The 21,139-nt window shown below is 37.2% G+C and overlaps 1 protein-coding gene across 15 annotated transcripts in view; it reads left to right on the plus strand.

Moving 5' to 3' along the window:
• The window catches only part of LOC109677499 (transducin-like enhancer protein 4), a 150,691-nt gene that overhangs the window by 78,931 nt on the left and 50,621 nt on the right, over positions 1–21,139 (plus strand). Inside the window, exon 9 of one of the 15 annotated variants that reach the window (XM_074052116.1) lies at positions 899–14,566. The exons of the other annotated variants lie outside the window; for them this stretch is intronic. Within the exon in view, the coding sequence (XP_073908217.1) occupies positions 899–907 (9 nt within the window). The 3' untranslated portion in view covers positions 908–14,566. Of the gene's footprint in view, positions 1–898; positions 14,567–21,139 lie in introns of those variants that run through there. 15 annotated transcript variants of the gene reach the window in all.

Genomic DNA, 21,139 nt, shown 5'->3' on the forward strand with positions numbered 1-21,139 from the left:
TTTTTGTTGTGTACCATTGTCAAATTCAGAGTTGTGTTAGGTCAGGTCTGGGTCTGCCTTACAGTTTTGCAAGGTGAAATAGCTTGTTAATTTTCTTAAATAGTTCTGTGATGCTCAGAGAAGCAGTTAGTGGCTTGTTCCGTCGATCGTCCTTATGCTACAGTAAGTGGTTTCTGGATAAGAGGGTCTTTTTATGATTGTCAGTTGTGTGACTTGAAATGGTTTTTATCAACCAGAGTGTGCCAGTTGCCTGCAGCTGCAGTCAGGCTTGTATGAAATAATTTAAATCATGCAGGATAATGCTCCTTAACATTTAACAGGTAATGAACGTGATACAAATTTCCTTCTTGCTTTTAATTTTTCCCTTTCCTTTTCTAATGTGCAAACAGGCAGCTCTGGTACTCTAAATAATAAGTAATTTTTGGCCATCTGTCAAAAGGAAATTTCAATACAAATTTAAATTAATGGTGCCTGAAATTTTTTATAGCTCCTCTAAAAGCTTCTAATGTGCAGAAAATTCTGAACTGCTGGTAGTAATTAGTGTTGCATGTAATGAGGATGTGGGCAATGTTACACAGTCCCATTGTAACATTTTGATATGGTAGCAAAATTTTGATTTATGCAAGGTTGCAGATGGGTTTAATTGTGAGAAACACTTTTAAATGTTTTTTGATGTTACAGATTATTAAACAGGGCAGATTTTAGAATCTCTTATAAAGTATAAATTTAAACTTGCTATAAAGATGCAGGTAATTTAGGTATTTTACTTTTAGATGCCAAGTAAAATGAAGGAAAACACTTGCTAAATTGTTAGACCTTTTTCCTCCTTTTCCTTTGTAGGAAGTTCTCTGGCCACTAAATCACATGCTATTGGCTTTATTGATCTTGTTTTCTATAGCTCCAGTAGCCACGTTCATTCTTAAGCCTGTTATTTGAAGACCTCTATCTGAAGTTTTTCAACAAGGATGGAGAATGTAAATATGGATCTAATGGAGAAAGCTCTGTGGGAGTTCAAGAATCAATTTCCTTGGTGATGAGAAACTAAAAGAGTGTGTGTAGTAGAACTGTTGAAGTAAGGTGTCATGACATCTGCCCCCTTATTTGTCATTGGCTATCCAGTGACTCCATGTGCCCAATAGTAAATCTCATATTTGAAACCTGGAAACAACCAGAAACTCAGACCATGATTTACTCTCACCCCTAATTGTAGCTCTCTGAAAGACACACAACCTAGATTCCTACTCTGTTTCCTAGGTGGAGATTTTCTTACCATCTTCCTTTTCCATTTCTTTCCATTCTCTCTCATTTTTCTCATCTCTAGAAAAGGAATAAGTAAAATCAGGGAAATGTTTTTGTGTTTTATACCCATGGAGGACTGAGAGGGAAATGTGGTTGGCTCTAAAACACCCTTCAACAAGGACATTCCTCCATGCTGCCAACAGTTTCCCAGTTCCTCTAGGTATCAGTTTATGAAGTGGAGTCAGCCACTTCAAGTCATTTGGCTTTCACATCACGTTCCAGTTTTCAACCGAGTGACTGAAATATGGTGGTAATGGTTCCTAGCAGTGATAGCCATGCTGCTTCAACTTGGTAATTACCTAAGGTTGAGAAATTAGTCTTACTGCCCTCCCTACCCCTCGATGTCTGCATAGACCTAATACCATCCAACAACAAAAAAACCACTAATGTAAAGATTAACTTACATATAAATAGCAAAATTCATTGTCACCAAATATTGATTTGATCCATGTCTTCTCCAAGTTGCTGTTATTGCACATCTTTTATTTCATCCATTTTATATATTTACCTAGTTCTTCTGGGTTTTATCTTGAATACAGTAGCCTTTTAAATCAGAACTGTGAGGGATTTGCCATTTTTTTTAATCATTATTTATCATTTATTTATAGCCAAAGTGCAAACATTTCCCCCATCGAAGTGGTGGTGTTTTTATTTTTGTTATTTCATCAAAATGTCTTCCTCAAAGTACTATATGCCTCATCAGGGAGTATAATAGGTTTTAGTGACTTGTGCATTGCTAAATTGATATCCCAAACTGTCTCTTTCAGTTTGAAATGACAGCTGCAATATTTGTGTATGCTCTCACACAGTTCTCCAGTATTGGAATAGATAGCTTTTGTAATTTTTGTTAGTGTACTGAGTATGAATGGTACATTTAATTCTTAAATTTGCATATAATTTTTCAAACTGAATGCTCTTCCAAGGGAACATATACTATGCTTTTATCATGTGAATTCTTTGTTTTTTTGTTTTTATAATGATCAACTCTTCAGTTGTGTTTAAGGCAGTATCTGTTTATTCTGTTGTATCTATATGTTGGTGTTTATTCTGCATAGATGACCAAAACATATGTTACTGTTCTTTACTCTCCCATTTATTCACTGTTGGCAATAAAATTTTATCAGTGGAAAATTAGAGTAAGGTTGGTTTTATTTTCATATTCAAACACATGATTCAGACAAAAAAGCACTTTGCCTTGTTAGTTTGGTGTTATGGTGAAAGTGGAGTTTTAGCCTTAATTAGCAGTGATTACTTCTGTTTGCCAGTTCACTTTGCACATTAAGACTTTGTGGTCAAGCTTCTATTCCAGGATCTTATATAACCTGTGTGACTTGCTTCCCCCATACTCTGATAGAACCCACACCTGTTTTTCCTTTGACTAACTTTTAAAATAGGAATATCATTCTTTGGAGGAGAGCTTGGTGGTATATATTTGCACTATTATATGCCTTTGAAAGATAAAAGGACAAAGGCATAAAATAATTGAAGGCTACATTAAAAAGGGAGGAAAATGTGAAATCAGTAAAACACTATAAATAGTATGTAAACAAGTGAGCAAACAGAATACCCATACACTTAACACCTGTTTTCCCTGAAGTCATCAGCAGTCTGAGAAAAGCTATCTAGTTAGGGATCTTGACTTGCGTATTCCAGCATATCTCTGTAACCTAGGGGAAAATAGGGTGGAGGTCTGATCCCTAGTACTCACTTAACTTTAGTGATCTTCTCTGAGGCAACCTCCTGCTTCATATATAGCTCTAGTTTAGATTTCACCTATGAAGGTATTATGCTTACCCTTGTATACCTGAGGAAGGCTTTAAATATATAAAGGCCAGCCCACCATCACATAGCTAGTGTCATCCTCATAGGAGAGGTCTCTGGTTGACTCAGTCTTACTCTTTGCTCTTAAAAATTAGAAACAAAAAAATACAAAGAACAGTATAAAGAACCCCCATATACCCAGCATCTATCTACAGGAACTACAGTATTTAGATACATTTTTACCTATTTGTTTTCTTTGCTGAAGTATTTAAAAGCACATTCCAGATAGCATGCATTTTGCCTTTATGTACTCTTCGATCTCTCTTAATCTAAGAGTCTTACTTTTTAAAGTTTTTTCTTATGACACTGCCTAATTTTGCTATAGTTCCCTTCTCAAACTAATCTTTGATTTTTCCTCTTATACATTTTCACAAAGAGTATTCTTGCCCTTGAGGAGCTAAAAATTTCGTAGAACTTTATTCTGTTGAGACATGAGGAATGGTAAGGAAATAGGTGTTCATAATATATTCTAAAATCATATTTAAAATATCTTTTAAAAGCCTATCTTAAAGCAGTACTTATTATGGATAGTGGATTTTGATTTCTAATACCTCATAGTCTGTGTAAAGGATAACAGATACAAATAGAACTATATTAATGATCAGCATATATTTTTAGATTTTTTTTTATTTCTTTGATTGGTAAAATTCACTGTCACCAATGTGCAAGTGCAAACCTAGACTTTATTATTCTATACCATTTTCCCATCTTAAGAAAAAGCTGTTCCTGGTGTGACTGAAGTATTCTTAACACCACAAGGAAGCACACTGAAAATACCTAAAATGTAAGCTATCCCAAGTTCTTCAAAAGATCCTCTGTCTCTGTAGACTAAGTAAACTGTGCATCAGTGAGCAAGTCAGTCCAGTTAACTTCCATGGGTCTCAAGGCTAAACTTACTAGTTTCTTTCAACCATTCAGTCCTATCCTAGAAATGAATTTTGGAAGTTAAAATCTGTTACTGTTATATCTTATACCATAAGATATAAATTGTAAAGTAGTTTTGGCAATAAAGTAGTCCATACCATTAACAAATAAGTGCAGTAAAATGATATTTTGTTGAGGAGGTTGGGTGATACAGGTTAGTTTAATGCTTTGCAAGCATTTGCTCTTGTAACTTTAAATCTACCAAAATATGGTTATTTGAATTTTTTTAGCATTACTGTTGCTTTTTAATTCTTTTTAATGCATTTGTTTTTTTAACCATGTATTTTACTCTTTAAGAGTTACCTGACAAAGAACAATTAAGAACTTTTGTTCTATTGGCTTGCAGTAATTTGTTCAGTATTAATTGATCCTTGCCTCCAGGCATATAATCTGTGTGAAATGTAACAGGTGCCCTAATTCCTGAAAATGTTATAATTGTTTGTTTGTCTAACAGATGAATAAATGTCTTTGGGGCCTGGCTGGTCCTCAGGTGGTGAGCATGAATGGATTAATGATGTGACTGGGGGAGACATGCTTGTCTTGCTGTATCCACCTCCACAGATTGCTGAAGCAGAACAAATATTAATTAACAGGGCCGGGGCTGATTGTCAGATCTGCCTTCCTCAGCTGATTTTGACAAAGGTAGTTTAATTCTTTTCCCCCTTCAGCCAGTACTTAGTTAACTAGACATTTTTATCTTGATGTTTATTATCTCTAATATTTTTTAGTTAGAATGTATTTCATCTCTTGAAAAAATATCATACCACAAAGTTTGCACTTACACAGTTTTAAAAAATTATAGAGGGATCCAAGGTTTAATTGTTATGATTGGCACTTGAATTTCAAAAGCATTTGTTTTCAAAATGTAGATAATTCTTCCAGTAGAATTATTCCCAAGAATTGTTCACCACCTTTTTTATGTTCTTATAATAACACTCACCTACTCTGGGAAGAAAGTCATAAAGTCACCCAAAGGGAAACTTAATAATTTTATTTATCTCTTCCTTGAATTTCTGCAACACTTACCTGTATGCAGCTTACATATTTTGCTCTGTGATGGTGTGAAGTAACTGAGAGATCTTTTGGGCTCAGAAACGTTTTGCACTTAGAGGCTACCACTAGTAAACGGTAACTTTGGACTTGAAGAGTCATATCTAATTATTACCATGACAACTGCCCTGTGACTGAGCTGAACAGAATAATTCAGCTTCATGAAGGAGTAATAGGAAGTTTGCTGAGGGTTAAGCAGTGCTCTCTGAAAGAGCTTTTGATTCTTTTAAATAAACTTGCTGTTAATGTAAATTATTTCAAGATTGAATAATACTGCTTAGATCTGGCAAATTAAAACTTTCAGTGTAAGAGTTGAATACTTAAGTTATTTTTCTAGAATCCAAATATTGAATAAAATAAGTCTTTATTAGCTGATTCATTAATGAGAACCAATCTATCTCCATATGTAATAAAATATACTGCATTAAAAACCATTTAGGCTGTGTTAAGTACCATTCTTCACCTGCCGGAGTTCAATGATGCTCCTAGTTTTGCTTCCTAGAAGCCAGAATAATATATACACGTGTATTCTACAGATATCCAGTCTTCCTTTCTTTCTTCACACTGTTTAATATTCCAATTCCTCTGCAACCACTAAGTGTTCATGAAAATCTTAACACATTATTTTCCTTTCCTTCTCTACTCCACGGTTAGTGAATTGCAGGCAGTGAGGTGGAAGTTAAAATATTGTAAGTACTCTTAACTTCTTAGGGTGTGGTGATAGGGTGAGTATGAAGAATTCTTTTTCATGGAAATGGACTCATTATTTAGTTGTGTCACATCGTAAAGGATTCTTGAATCTTTTAAAATTGGTACTTTGAGTTTTTGACTGTTCACATTTGAAGGAAAGAGGAGATGGTTGGGGGAGGGGAAGTAAACAAATCCATGATGCCATCCAATGAGAGAAGCCCCATGGACAATATAATAACACCTCATATTTTATTTATTCCTCCTGATGGTTACTTTAATTGTTCTGGAAGTTTTTGAGAATTCTGTTTACCTTTTTTAAACTTTGGTTTTCTTGAGCGACATTTGGCCTTTTGAACAACAAAATAAAATTGGAAATGCTAATGTTTTGAGCCAACTAAAGGAGGAAAATAAAAATGTCACCATGGTAACAAAGCTGCTTTCTAGATGGTTTCCTAAGATATGCCTGAACTAGAAGCAGATGTCTGATTTGAGAATCTTTCCTCCTTCAATGTAAACAAATAACTTCTGGGCAGGTGTTGGAAATAATATGGAAATCCTATTAAGGGGCCCCTGGGTTCCTGTCAGTCAGGAAGCTGGTGCCACAAAAGGGCTGGTTGTCACATAAAGGAGCAGAGTAAATTCTCATTAGGCTTGAGCTTTTCCCAGGAAATGATTGTCTCTGTGTGTTCTTTCTCCTGTGAATCTGAATGTAAGCTGTTGCTTCTATTGATCTATTCACTGGTTTTATTTTTCTCCTCTTCATTCCACATCTTCCCTTGCCCCTGCCAGCCTACATTCTTCCCCTCACCCACCCATTCCCTTTAGATTAATTAACACTTGATCTGTGCTAATGCCCTGAGAGTTGTGACATTTGTGATTTTAACCTCCTAACCTGAGAGGGAATGGAGGGGCAGGAGAAGGAGCAGATATCTGGGAGGGGGAACTTAGTCTTGCTCCCTGTGCCTATTTTACAAAGATTCAAGCTGATTGGGCCCTGTGCTGAAGGCTTTTTGGAGCTGGCACAGTGAACAGCAGCAGCAGTAATGAAGACCGTCCTATGTATATTTATTTGAAATTAATTTATATGAATTAAGCAGAAACTGGAAGCACTGAAGAAACAGCTTTTAAGCAACTTTTAAAAACATTTGTAGTTGTCTGGTAAGCCTATAAGACTGTGCTGTCCAATATGGTAGGTACTAGCTACATGAAGCTATTTAAAGTTAAGTTAGATAAAGTAAAAATTTTAAATGCAGCTTCTCATTTGCACTAGCCACATATCAAGTGCTCAGTAAGTCACTTGCAGCCACAGAAACTACCATAACAGTGGAAATACAGAACATCCCATCCTTACAGAAAGTTCTTTTGGAGGGTTCTGAGACTATCTGGCCTGATTAGACTTGCTTTTTCTGCTGTTCCATCTGGTTAAAGCTGAGTCCTGATATTCAAAAAGCAAGGTCCCTCTGGATGTATAGAAAACAAGGGACATGTTTGTATTTTGGTTTTGTAGCTCCATATTGCCCAAGGGTGGTTGGTATGGTCGGCTGTACTAGTACACTGTTCTCTATAAATGATTGTAGGTTTTTGTTTTTGTTGTTTTTTTTTTTTTTTGGTCATGCGGTGAGTTGAACAGTTTAACCTTGGTCTTTCCAAAATGGATCCCTAAGAGACGCACTTTAATGTTTCTATGTAGAAAGTTAAGGCGTTTTGGTGGGGGGTGGGGTGGGAATTGAAGGTTATACATAATGGTGCTCTTTATAATGCTCAGAAGGGTAAATGTGGATAAACACAAAACAAGGCTTGAGAAAAGCCACACTATTATTATGCAGCATTTCTCGGACTATAGTCCCGGAGATGCACTTCATAAAGCCAATAAAGCGCGCACTGGTGGTCTCCTGTTGCCCTAGCAACGGACCATGGGGCACAGTGTATGTGAAATGCATGAACATCTGTGAATTAATCTTTTTTAGCTTGTTCTTTTCTTGGCATTGATTGGGTCACTCAGGCTTGTGCCTGTGACACTGAGTGTGGCAGGGTAATCTGCCGCCATCCCCAGGGACTTGCCCTGGAGTGGATGGTGGCATGAAAAGTGAGGGGAGTATGTTCAGCAGTGGAAGGACTTAGCCTGACAGTACTCTTGGTAGGACACTGTTAGTTCATTTTCTGGTATATGGGGAAGTGAATAAAAACATACTGGTAAATCTAGGTATTACTGTGTTTATTGAGTTGCCCCAAAAAAATAGTCTGCAGAGAAAGGTAAAGTAATTGCTTGTGTTTCTATCGCAGTTATCAGGATTTGAAAGCTCTTGGTTATCCTAGTCCCTGGCTCAGTCCCTGCCCCAGAGATTATTGTTAAACCATGTTGGACTATCACTGGTCTGAATGACACTCCTGAATTGGATGCTGAAGCCGGAATCGATTTTGATAATAAAATTTGGTAATAGCCTAGTACAACCTTATTTGGGGTAATTTTAAAGCTAGGCTGGTGATATTTTTGCTCTTGAAAGAGTAGAGCAAACCGTGGCTAACTTAGGCAAGCAGGAGCACTACTCTGCCACTCCAGCAAGATTGACTTGTGAAGCTCTCCCTCCCCCTTCAGACATTGGCATTGTGGTCGAGTTCTCCCGGTACTGCTGTCACTACCGACTACTCACTTGTGAATTGCTTTGCTCACCCTGGTCATTTTCAGTTCCTTTCTCTTTAATTTCTTTTCTCTCCCTCCATTCTTTGTGGGTTTCTTTCTTGGAAGGAGTGAAAAGATAATATGAAATATCTTATGACGGGTGCAGTCTATTTCTATAATATTCAGAGTTAAAAATTTTATTGAGATGTACGTGGTGGTGCACACCAGTAATCCCAGCATTCAGGAGGCAGGGGCAGGAGAATGGTGAGTTTGAGACAAACTTGGGCTGTGTTAACAAGACCCTGTCACGTTTTTTAAAAAATTATTTAATAAATATATTAATATAAAAGTGTGTGTACATCGTAGTCCATTTTGTTTGTTTAATTATCATTTAATAGTGAAGGGCGTTTGAGTAGGGAAAATTGTCAATTCTCAATTCTGAGGTTTTCCTTTGGATATCAAAAAGTCACTACTCTAGCTCTGTAGTGAGAGATGTTCTTATTTTTCTGTTAGACCAACTAACCGAAATTATTTTAATGGTTCATGACTTTGAAACCTATCAGTGTTAATAGATGAAATTGAAAATTGAGCAGGGTTGTCTAATAAATAATATATTTAAAGTTAGGCAGTGATTTGGCACCTGGAAAGCAACAGGCCTGCACCATGTCATTAGGGTGCACAGTAAAGATTCAATACAGTTCCTTTCCTCAAATCATTTTCCTGTTAAAAGGGTGGAACTGAGATAATGCTGCCTTCTGAGTAGAATAAAATATATTAATAGATTCTTCCTCTTCATCTCTCTGAGCTTCTTGTGATTCCATAATTCTTTTTAAAATATGCATACAAAACTAGTCTATGATAATTGGAGAGCTAACTGAAGGCAAGTCTTTCCAGTAAGCTACCAGGGTGGACGTGCAAACACATGCAAACACGGAGCCCGTTAGCACATAGTGACAATAATGCCAGTGGCAACGTTCTGTAGACACCCAGTCTTGATGTGTGCCTTTTACTTGAGTTCAGACAGCATTTTGTAGGAGTTAGCAAAACAGTTGCACGCTGGGGCTAAGAAAATGATCACCTGGCATGTCAGTATTAGAACACCCCATTTGCTTTCCAGATGTTTCTCTGATTAATTTGAAGCAATTTTTATAGCTTGTCCCATTCAGGTCAGGTGGCATTTTTCTCTTTTCAAGAATCTTTTAGTTTTATTTATTTATTCGTTTATTTTTGTGGTACTGAGGATTGAACCCAGGGCTTTGTGCATGCTAGGCAGTGCTGTATCACTTGAGTCATGCCTCTTCTCAGAACTCTTTTTAAAAGTTACCACCTTTTAGTTCTTGAAACAACTAAATAGAACTATTAACAGAAATCATTAATGACATTTAGAAGGAAGTAGAATTCTGAAATTGTGTTTCTCACAATTATTACTTGCTTTTTGAAAGCACAGTTCTTTCTGCCAAGTTGTAGTAAAAATTCCACAGCAGTAAATGGCACTGGGGGACTGGCAGACTATCCCAAGTGGTAGAAAGCTTGCCTAGCAAGCATGAGGCCCTCAGTTCAAACCCCAGTACCACACATACACACTAATGGCTTTGAGTAATCTGACTGTAGTGTAATGAGAGAAAATAAATTTGAATGAGTTTGAATCTCTACTGTTCCTTCATCTGGTTTTGATAAAGCATCTTAAAAGCAAAATTTTGTGGTATGTATGAGAACTAGAAAAAAAGAACACGAATAATCTAGAAGGGAAAATGTCTCTACATTTCAGATATTTCGTCCCTACTACCTGTGTTAACTTGGCAAACAGCAATGATTATTGAAATTTCTTTTTAACTTTCTAAAAGTAATAGTTATAGAAATGAAATGAAAAGAAATGTAAGTTTAATGATTGTTGTGAACATGTGGAAGTGTTCAAAGGGAAAAAACCCATGTGCTTTTCTTCTATACACTGTAGTGTAATAGGTTAAAGGGTTGATGGGGGGAGTGTTTCAACATTTCCAGGTGGGGCTACTGAAAACCATATCTGATACCATCCTGTTGGGCCTGCTCCACATTTTCAGAGGCAGGGAAAAAGCCCAGCTGGAGGTCTTCATACATATGTGTAAGTTTCAAAAGGTTACACATCTCCATGGATGAAAATGTCATGATGAACTCCATTAAACATGCAGAAAAATAAGAAATGAGAAGTTACATATCTCGTTAACAAATATACCTTTATAATGACTTGAAATACCAGGTTTAATTTAAAATTATCAAGCCTGTTAGAGTTCATTGGTAGAATCTGGTGAGTTCTTCCATATTTTCTTCTAGACACCTGAGTTCTTCGTTCAAAGCTTATCACACCCTAAGGACTGTTCTCAGGCCTAGGTACACTCAAACCAGCAACTTGGTCAACCCCTAGGGAGCCCAAAGGAAAAGATTAGGTAAACTCTGGAATTTGGCACAGGGCTTTTGGCAGGGAATTTCAGGGCCTGAATTCCCAGGTATATGGTGTTCTGGAGAAAGGCTGTGTAGGTATGTTTTCTTGGTCCCAGCAGGAGGGACTTAACTGTCTGAGGGGCCCATGTCATGGGCTCCCTGGTGCCAGGCTGATTGGCACAAGCCATACACTTTAGAAGAAAGAAAGGGGAGTGGGAATTTGAATCTATTGCATCTCAAAATACTTTTTTTGTGGAACAAATGTCAATATTTTTATTAAAATTAGGCCAGGGAATTCTAAAATACTATACAAGATATCTTTAAGAATAGGTACTTTTAAGCTGTGCTCTGTGTCTTGTTTATAAATGTCTAACTATGCTTCTAAAATGTTGCATTAAAAACCTTACATGCATATTATATCCATTGGCAGTGCTTGTGAAAGAGGGGAGCCAATGGAAGTTGAGTAAGGTAGGGGTAGTGGCACTCTGAAGCTCCACAGTGTGATGGTTTCCACTTGGTCTCACCCCCAGTTTGGTCCCTGGTAAAGCTTGGGTGGTAGTGAAAATGCCAGTCAAAGGTTAGAGTTAAAAGGATTAGTCATGAACACTCAGGTTTTTTAGACTAGAGATTATCACTGACAACTAACTTGGGTCATGAATTCTGTTTTCATCTGCCTTTGTTCCTTTTATGCGCTTCTGTGGGCAGACAGCTGGAAGTGCTGCAGAAATATTTGAAGAGCCCTGTTTAGTAGTTTATGTGAAAGTCGTTGAATAATTCACACAGCAAATGATTAGACAAGCACTTGTCCATCTGACTGAATTATTCTACATGTTTGCTGAAGCAGCAAAGAAGGTGAACAGAATTTCTTCCTCCAGAGGGTATACAGTGGCCATATTGACCCATCTAGTTATTGGGTTTCAGCCTTTTGTTGACATTGTTGTAAATGAAAGCAGCCCAGATGATCTCTGAGCAGCTGGGTTGGATAATTGTGAAGGATTCATGCTTGTTGCTGTTACCCCCAGTGTTTGCAGTGGGTTGTTTGCTTTGACTTTTGTTGAACTGTTGACAAAAGCATTAGATACAAATGGGAACAAATAAAGTGGTGAGATGCCAAGAGGGCTTGGCAAGAGCAGTGGTTTTCATTCTGACTTAAATGGAGGATGGCAGAACTTATCAAGATGGGAAATGGAATATGTGTATGTGTGTGTGTGTGTTTTCAGATACCAAACTGGAAAATAGTTTACTGATTACGTATATTGGCTCATAGAGGTGAGAGAATTGAGGAGGCCACCATTGTCAGAACCTTCAAAAACCATGCTAATACTTAGCATGCTTGTCAGGTGTGCTGCTGGCCGAGAATGTTATAACAGAAATAAGTCAGATTTTGCATTCCTGCTTAACTTAAATTTTTTTTTTTAAATAATGAAAGTACTTTGGATTGAGGAGGCGACAGGCATGAGTTGAGGTAGGGAGGATTAGGAAGAACAGTATATGCTAAAATAGTATAGCTAGCAAAATAGAAGTCATTTACTGGAACGCTTTTAATTTGGTTTAAACAAAATACTCTTTTGTATATTCAAATGGGGAGTAGCTCAGCTGTTGTGAAGCCAGAAAATTAATGGTATTTTTAGTGAAATAGCAAAAGCATGTCAACATAGTAGCAGCGGATAATAATGCTGGCATTTTATTCATGAGGAATTATCAGTGCAGGTTACTGGACAGCATAGTGTGACTGAAAATGATTGAGTGTTGGAGAAACCACTGTCCTTCTGCTGGAAGATTTCATTTTGCATTTAGTCTTCCCCGGCTTCATTTGTGCATGTGTTTTCCCTATCACAAACCAAAATACAGTTCTTCTTGGCTTGGAACAGTATGCATATTTCTCCCTTTAAAATGTCTCCAAGTGAAAGTTCCTTTTGAGTATTGACTCATAAGCCAAGGAGTTTGTTTTCTGTACACAGATGGTCAGTGGAGGTGGATAAGCTTCAGAGAAAGTTTCCTCTAAAGAATTCATCTAAGTAGGTCTGTGGCAGTTGTCTAAAAGCACTAACCAGCAAAGCTCACCACATTGCAATAGATGGGAATTGTCACAGAATTTGCCTTCCCTGGCAAGTAAAGGATTTGGAATAAGTAATGAGGCCAAAAAAAAAATGTTTATAAAATGCCAACAAGGATATACAGTAACTGCATTTAGGTAGTTAAAATGCCCTCTGGAGCAGTGCATTTCAGTGATATGATAATTGAATAGACTACTAAAAATAAATTTGAATGAGCAGAAAAATTAAGCCCACTCTTTGTGTTTGATCTCCAGTTTTGGTCCAAAGCACTCCAGGTACCAGTTTCTAAGACTGTTTTGTTGGTACTACTTTACTCAGTGTTGGAGCAGAGAGGAGGCTGGGGCTCCCTGTTCTGTTCTCCAGCATTATCATTAGATGGCCCTTCCCACTATTAACAAAAAAGAACAGATTATATCTTTGTGAAATTGAGTTTTGGTTAATGTTCTTCATGAAATCAAATCTAAGGACTTGTAGTTGGGAAGCCTAGGAATTTACTGAGTTGTTAAAAGTGGGAGTGGTAGATTATTTTAATCTTTGCACCACTTGTAATGCTAGAGAATAGCAATCAGTTGAGAGGTCTGGATTTTATTGACAATGGGGAAATGCATTTATACAGTGTTCTGTAGATTACAAACCCAAATGCAAAATGGATGTTGCCATGTTTTTAACTCTCACATGATACTTTGCTTGTTTCAAGTAAGGGACCTAGATCTTGACGTTCTAGATAAATGCATCTGGGTGATTAAGGAGTTAATATTTCTCCAAGGTTTAGTACTCAATAGTGGAGACTGAGAAATCATGCAAGTTAGAAAAACTTGGAAAAGACAGTAAGGCAAGAAGTTTATCATCCTTAACAAGCTAAAAGAAAAGAGAAAGAATGAGACTTGACATACTTGCCTCAGCTTGACTTCAAAATTATGAGAGACCCTGGGCAAAAACACAATAAAAGGCTCACAAGTGAAAGAGTAAGTTTAAGGGAAATTTACTTAGGCCAAGACAAATAGATTGGTACACTGCACCCTCAGGCCATGGCCAGGGTTGCAAGGGTAAGTATATTCTGAAAGAGACTTTTACAGACAGATCTGCCACCTCCTTCCTCCTCCTCCTTCCTCGTTTCCCACTACTCAAGCAGTATTCATGTTTGCTGTGCTCTTGAAGTTAAAATAACAACCTTATAAAGAGTGGCTCAAGGTGGCTCTTTACACACAGTATGAACATCATTTCTGAAGACTGAGGAGTAGCAAGTGTTGGGACCTGTCTGCTTCTGTGCATGTGACATACTGTGAACTCTAGCAAGCCCGAAGGCAGAAGGCAGTGAAGGGATGTTGGTAAGACTCTCAGGCTCAGGAGGTAGATGGCCTAAGTTCAAATCCTACCTTCTACCATTTACAACCTTGTGACTTTGGGCAAGCTCCTTCTCTATATTTTGTTTACTGTGACATGAGTGTAGTATACCTGCCTGACATTTAGTAGGGACTTATTGTTACTTTTTCTGTCTCTGTCTTTTTTAAGTGTACAATATGAGTAATTAAAAAATGACTGGTTATCTTTATTTTCTTGGGGTTATTATTTAAATTAACTTGTATTCCAAGCAAACACAGGACCGACAGCAGAAAGAAGCAAATTAGAAATGTGCCAAATTGTGGGGGAAATTATTCTGGGATTAAAATTTGTGTCAAAAAAAAAATCAACAAAATGGATCGTGTACGTGCGGATGGTTGAGAATTTTAACTTTAGTTGATCTGAGTACACATTTAATTCCAAAGGGGATTTTGTATTTCGGGATGGTTCAGCCTCAGCTGAGAACGCGACTTTCATGTATTTTATAGAAAAAGCACTTACCACTCATAATAGATGAAATCATAGACCAAACAGGGAGAACCTTGTGGGTTCCTGTCATTCTAAATCCTGGTTTAAAAGGCATTCACCTGCTGTGCTAACACTGTGTGCTTCTTCTGGTAGGAGAAGCTAATAACTACCCTTGCAAGAACTGAATGAGTGGCCTGAGGACTGTGGTCTTGCAGTTTGCCTTGTGTTTTGCAGAGAGCCTCTTTTATTTTCATGTCAGAGTATCTGTAAAATGGACTTCTCCCTCCAGGGTTGTAAACCTTAAAACTGCTGCATTCCTCTAATTGTGTGGGGAGGGAGTATACCCAACAGATGCCGGTAGAACAGGAGAGCCTCTTGCCTCTTTTCATTATTTTACTACTCACACACTTGATCCCTGTCAATAAGGTTGGCTGTTTGGGGAAAGAACACACATCCCTCACTATAATACTGATTTATTTGCATCTCCTTTTCTTTAGGTCGAGTTAGCATAGGAATCTCATGAGGCTTTGAGAGTCAGCCTTGGTATGGACCTTGGATGGAGCTTGTGCAGCATTCCCATCAGTGCTTGGGGCCAGCAGACCTGGGTCCAGTATGTGAGGCTAAAAGCTGTGCCCTCACTCTTATTTGAGGAATAAATGCTTCTCAAAGTGTCTGATGCTATGTTGTCAGTAGAGAACTAAGCTTCACTTTATTAGACGACTGTGTGGGAGATTTCATACACTGTGTGCTTTTTAGGCTGTTGAAACAATACTTCCCTTGCCTTTTTTTTTTTTTTTTTTTTTGTGAGGGCCTTTTCAGTGGTTATTGCTCTGCTACATAGTTGTCTTACAGAGTTAAGGATAAGGAAGCCCTGTAGTTATAGGGAGATAGTGACCAGAATGTAAATTCACATTATTCATACAAATCAAGAGGATTCTAGAAGAGTCCATATTTTCTCAGTAGTAGTGATAAAGGGACCAGAGTTCTGGAAAACAGAATGTACACTGGGCATAGGATAGTGCTTGCCCTCATGGGGATGGCCAGTTTTCTGATAGGGGAACCTGGAACAATAGGCTTCTATGGCTGCATTTTCCTCTGGGGGAGGGATATGAGGAACTCCTGAGCAGGAAGGATTTCAGCTTCTTGCCTGGAACAGGGCTGTTCTCACAAAGCTTAGGAGACATCCTTCAAGAAGATCTGTTTTCTAGAGAATTACCTTATCTGGGTATAGAGAGCCATCTTCCTGAATGATCTGTTTTTTTGTGAGACAGGAGCTGGGAACCCACAGGCCATATTTGGGACAGACCATTCTTACCACTCAACCTTTGTATATATAAAAAAAAAAAAAAAGTGGTATTCTCCATGGCTAGCCCAAGAAACCTTTCTGGGGTGGGTTGTGATTGAGAATTCTTGAGCCTTTTATTATTGTACTTTCTATCTACCTGGATGCCATTTTGCATGGTTAGCTCAAGTTTGGAATTTGATTCTGCAGTGGTCAAAACTAAACACTTGTGTTTCTTAGGGGTTTATTTTATTGAGAAAGGTAAGGGAAAGGAACATATACTTCTAACTCAGAAAACACTAAGAAGAATGATTGGATTAACCGGAAGCTTCCTATAATCAGAATTAGAGTTCTGTTAAGGAAACAAGTGCAAGTTAGGGCAGGTGGGGTAGGGAAAACAGTCAGCCCAGGGACTCAATTAAAAATGCTTTTAAAATGTAATTCCAATCAATTTGGATAGTCTTAGAACATCGAAAGATGTGTGAAAACATACTTTAAATGCCAGCAGGCAGTGAAAAGGGCACTGTCTCAGAAGCCCTGCTATAAATTATGTGCCTTTGGCGTTCAAAAATGTAGAGGATACATCACCCAAGCATTCAGAATAAATATCAAAGAGAATTGTACAGTTTTTTCATTTCAGTGAATGAAATTTTTAAAGAGCTAGTTTTGTTTGACCTTAGAGCTTGAATACTTGTTACAACATTTATTTGGGTAGATGTGTACATTTGATTTATAAATCAAATATGATTATAATATAGTTAAAAGAAAAAAATATATAACCAGTTTCTAGACCCCAACTAATAGTCCATTTATTTAAAACAATATTGAAAGTAACCCAGTTCCATTAATGCAAAATAATGTGAATTAATGTTGAAGTTTTTTCTTTCATTCTTTATTTACCTTTTAGAACCTGTACAAATGTATTGGCAGTGAATGATTCCCAAAATGTTTACCTTTAGAATATATACTATATGATTGTAAAAGTGTAGTGTAGTTTACCTTTCAAATTATTTTCTGTATAGACACATACTGAAGTATTTACTTTGGTAGGAAGAGTCCCCCCAAATGAAATACTGCTATGACTCCTTATTTTGCATATTTTAGTTTCTCACCTTTTTTTATGCCTAGAAAGTTTTTCACGTTTAATAAAATAACTCTCCCCTAAAAAATATCACTAGTAGTGTTTACATTTTACTCATTGTCAGCCACCAAAACCACAGGCCACAATTTGTTCAAATGAAGTAAATGTGAAAAAACCCCACAATCCTGTAATATGGTCACCGCTATGTATGAATGGTTTTTGCCCCAATCCCAGGTGGCAGTTGCCTCCACTTCTGCTTGTGCATGCCTTTCTCAGTAGGGTAACTTAGTTCTGATTAGTGGTTTCGGCCTCTGCGTGTTCATGGACCCATCACCCTGGTCCTTCTTAATCACCCTGGGTTCTTTCTCTTTATTGCCCTTGCCTTTTCTAGTCCCCTCAAATGACCCATGCGTCAGGCTTTCCTTTGCCATAGGAAGTCCTGGACAGATAGAAGAATTGAAAAGTGGCCCACTATGATTTTCCTAATGCTTATGAAAATCTGGAAGGCTGACAAATATAGAATGAAAAGGAAATGCTTGTATATCCAGTGCCATATGTTCTAGAGATAGCTCTGCCCCTTGGGCAGAAATAATAATTAGTACTGTAGATGCATTTGTTCTGAGCTGTCCAGGTCCTTATAACCATCATTCTGTGCAGTCACCATAACAAGCCCACTAAGATGAAGTTTGCTGTTATCTCCATATTGCAGATGAGAGTGAGATACAATGAGATGAAATAATTTGGGGTCCCCAGGATGTGAGTGATCAACTGATTGGAGCTCAGTTTGACTCCAGAGCCTGTCCTTGTCACCTCTAATGTAGGATCAGTTTAAACCTTCATCTTGGATCTACCAGATTCGGTGTAGACAAAAGTCTCAGAGACTTGAGGAGCCCCTGCCACGTGGGAAAGTCCTGAGCATTACATGAGCTTCTTCCTTTCCATGCCTGTCAAATCAATAAAAAAATCCCAATTCACTGGAAGCTGGTGTGTGTCTATAATTGTACCTCATATAATATGTCCCTTTTGTATGAATTATCTGTTATAAAGCCTTAGAATGTAGACTTATCTCATAAATGGTTCCCATTTTGTGAACCTTCAAAAATGGTGGATTGAGGCCATTTTTTCTTTGTAGCATTTTAGAATGTCATAATAGTCCTGTGTGTGTTTTTGTGTTAAATTCTCACACTTAGCAGACGTATCTTCCTCTTGCAGCTTAGAATCTGTTACTTCATTAATTAAAATTTATTCAAATAAAAAAATCTGGCAGTTTTAACTTTGGAGATAAATAAGGATATTTGTAGAGTAATAGGATTCTCTGATTTGGGTTTTATAGTTTGATACTATTTTCATTTCATGGACAAGCAAGGAATTAAAAAAAAAAACCACTAGGTGCATTTAATGATAATACTTCATAACTTATGTATCAGTAATAACTCATAGTTTTAAAATCTCTTCATCTTTTTCTGTTCTTTGTTACTTGTTGACAAATATTTATGCTTTCAGTATTGGCTGCTGTTCCCAATCAGTTGGATTTTGGAGATATAGGACATGAATTAACCACTTGTGTTTTACAGTTTTGTAAGATTTCCTTTCCAGCCCTTCCATTCCTTGCTGCTGCTGCTGCCTCTCTCTGCCCCTCCAAAAAAGGACATCTTGGTACATTTAAAATAGAACAGACGGGATGGTCGGATGGCAGTCACAGAGAAATGCTTGATTCTAGTGCTATATCAATTTGTTGAGGGTGACTTAAGGAATTAAATTGAAGGCTGCATATTATGGTAAATTACATTTTAAGGATACCAAAGTGGGGCCCATGGCTTGACAAAAGCATTTTTGTGTTAATTTGTGAATCTGCTTGAAAAGAGTCAAGACTTAGAAAGTAAATCTCAATTATTCTTCATTCAGCCAACCACCTTTATTTAAAACAAAACAAACAAAAAACCCCATGAATTCAGCCCATCTTGTAAATTCAGGATATGTAATAGTCATTTACATTAACAATCATTTGTGACTTGATCATTTTCAAAATCCCTCTTTGATTCTCTGAACACGTCAGTGTTCTTTCATTGGTCATGTTGCTTCTCTTTTAACCACAATTCTTGGGTTAAGTAAGTAAGTAAGGTGAATGGTGATGTCTTAGAATTCTGTATCAATCATTTTTATCTGGTTAGACAGCAGACATCATGCAAGATGCTAGAAGCCAGAATGTCCTGGTAGTGGCAGTAAGGGATTGCTGTTTCATGCTCATTTTATACTACTGCTATATTTGATGGTCTGTTAATTGCCACTGATGTTTGTTTTAGAAGCCCTAATTAATGAGATTCTTCAGTGCTTTTGCTCCCGAAAGGGCTCTCTGGAAAAGGACATAGTAGATAGAGTAAATTACTGCTTTTGTTGCCACTGAAACTTTTTTGGTTCAGTACTCTTAACTCATTGAGTACATTTATTATTTTCTTGAAATATATAGAAAGAGAGAAGCAAACCAAGGATGTAGTAGAAAGAGCACTGGACAGGGTATTCAGGAGATCCATCATCATGTCTGAGCTTATACATGGCCTCAATTTTCTTGAACTTCAGTTTTCTTATTGATGAATGATGAAATCAGTTTCTTCTGGACCTAGAGTTTATGATGTATTATATGTTGAACCCCATTAAATATTTTGTTAATTTAATATTTAATAATAGTAGTCTACTATACAAAAGCCTCTGTGTATTAGTTTGAGATAAATGCTATTTTGTACATTCAGATATTCTGAATGAAATGTGAGGGCTGCTGCAGACATATAAGTCAAAGATTTTGTTCACTATCACAATCTACTTCATATGTTTGAAGGGACACACCCACCCCACCCCAATCCATGTAAGAATGATGATTTTAGCCCTGAATAAAACATGGTGCAATAGATGATAGAATGGTATAATATCCAGGATAGGTCTGGGCTCAAGTCACGGTCCTTTTATTGTTGCTGTGTTTTATTTTATTTTTTATTTTTTTGCGTAATACTAGGGTTTAAACTCAGGACCTCACACTTGCTTAGGCAGGCACTCCTTGAGGCATGCCTTCAGCCCTCAAGTCACAGCTTTTTACAGACTAGAGATAAATGACTTACCAAGTTACTAGATTTCTTCCAGTTAGAGTATTTTAATAAAGAGTACCAATATTGATTTTGTTGGGTTCCCACAAGATTAAATGAAATAGTGTGCGTCTCCCTCTTATAGAGTGGCGGACGCTATAGTCATTTCTCAGTAGATTCTAACATACCATCATGTATTCAAAATAGGATTCTGGCTAATTCCCGAACACTATTTGCATACCTAAGTTGTAGTCCCTAGCATAAATTCTGTCTGTGGCATCATCATGGTTTTTCATCCGTGATAGATGAGACAAGACTAGCTGAACTGCTAGAACATCTTGAGTTCTTGATGTGAGTTTTATTTGTGTTGCCTCATTCTGGAGTCTCAGTCCCTTTTTCTTCAAGATGGTATAATCAGAGACAAGGTAGTTTGGTAGAAACTTCTATTTTTTTGAAGTGGCAATCATAGATGCTAATAACTTGTTATATAGTTTCTTATTAGGCTTTTGTAAAGACATTTTTATATTTTGAATTAGTGTACAATTAGAGATGAATTCAATGGGTTTCTTTTCTGGAAACAGAATGAGATTGCACTATCTAAGGTTTTAAAGATGTGCCATCTTTTAGAATTTTGCAGGCTTGTCTTATTTTTACTCTTTTATACATGTGGCCAAATTATGAGTGCTCTTTTACTTATAGAATCAGAAGTAGGCGGTATAGAAGGCTCTTCATTCACACTCAGAAACTTCAGAAGGAAAATTACTGACAGGTTAACCTAGGTTTAATTAACTCTCCTCTCCTTTGAAATGACTGTATATGAAGAGTATCAAATCGGTAGCTTGTTAGTAAAGCCAGTAGTGATGTGATTGGTAAACAAATTCAGAGGACTATTTTATACTGTATCTCATCTCTTTGTGTTACAGAAATTAGTGGATGTGTGAACTGTACTTGAAAATACATGAAATGAGGCTGGAAGTGTGCACAACTTTATCAAACATCTTAGGCTACTGAGGT

Source organism: Castor canadensis, chromosome 13 (assembly GCF_047511655.1).
Source record: "Castor canadensis chromosome 13, mCasCan1.hap1v2, whole genome shotgun sequence".
Lineage (NCBI taxonomy): Eukaryota > Metazoa > Chordata > Mammalia > Rodentia > Castoridae > Castor > Castor canadensis.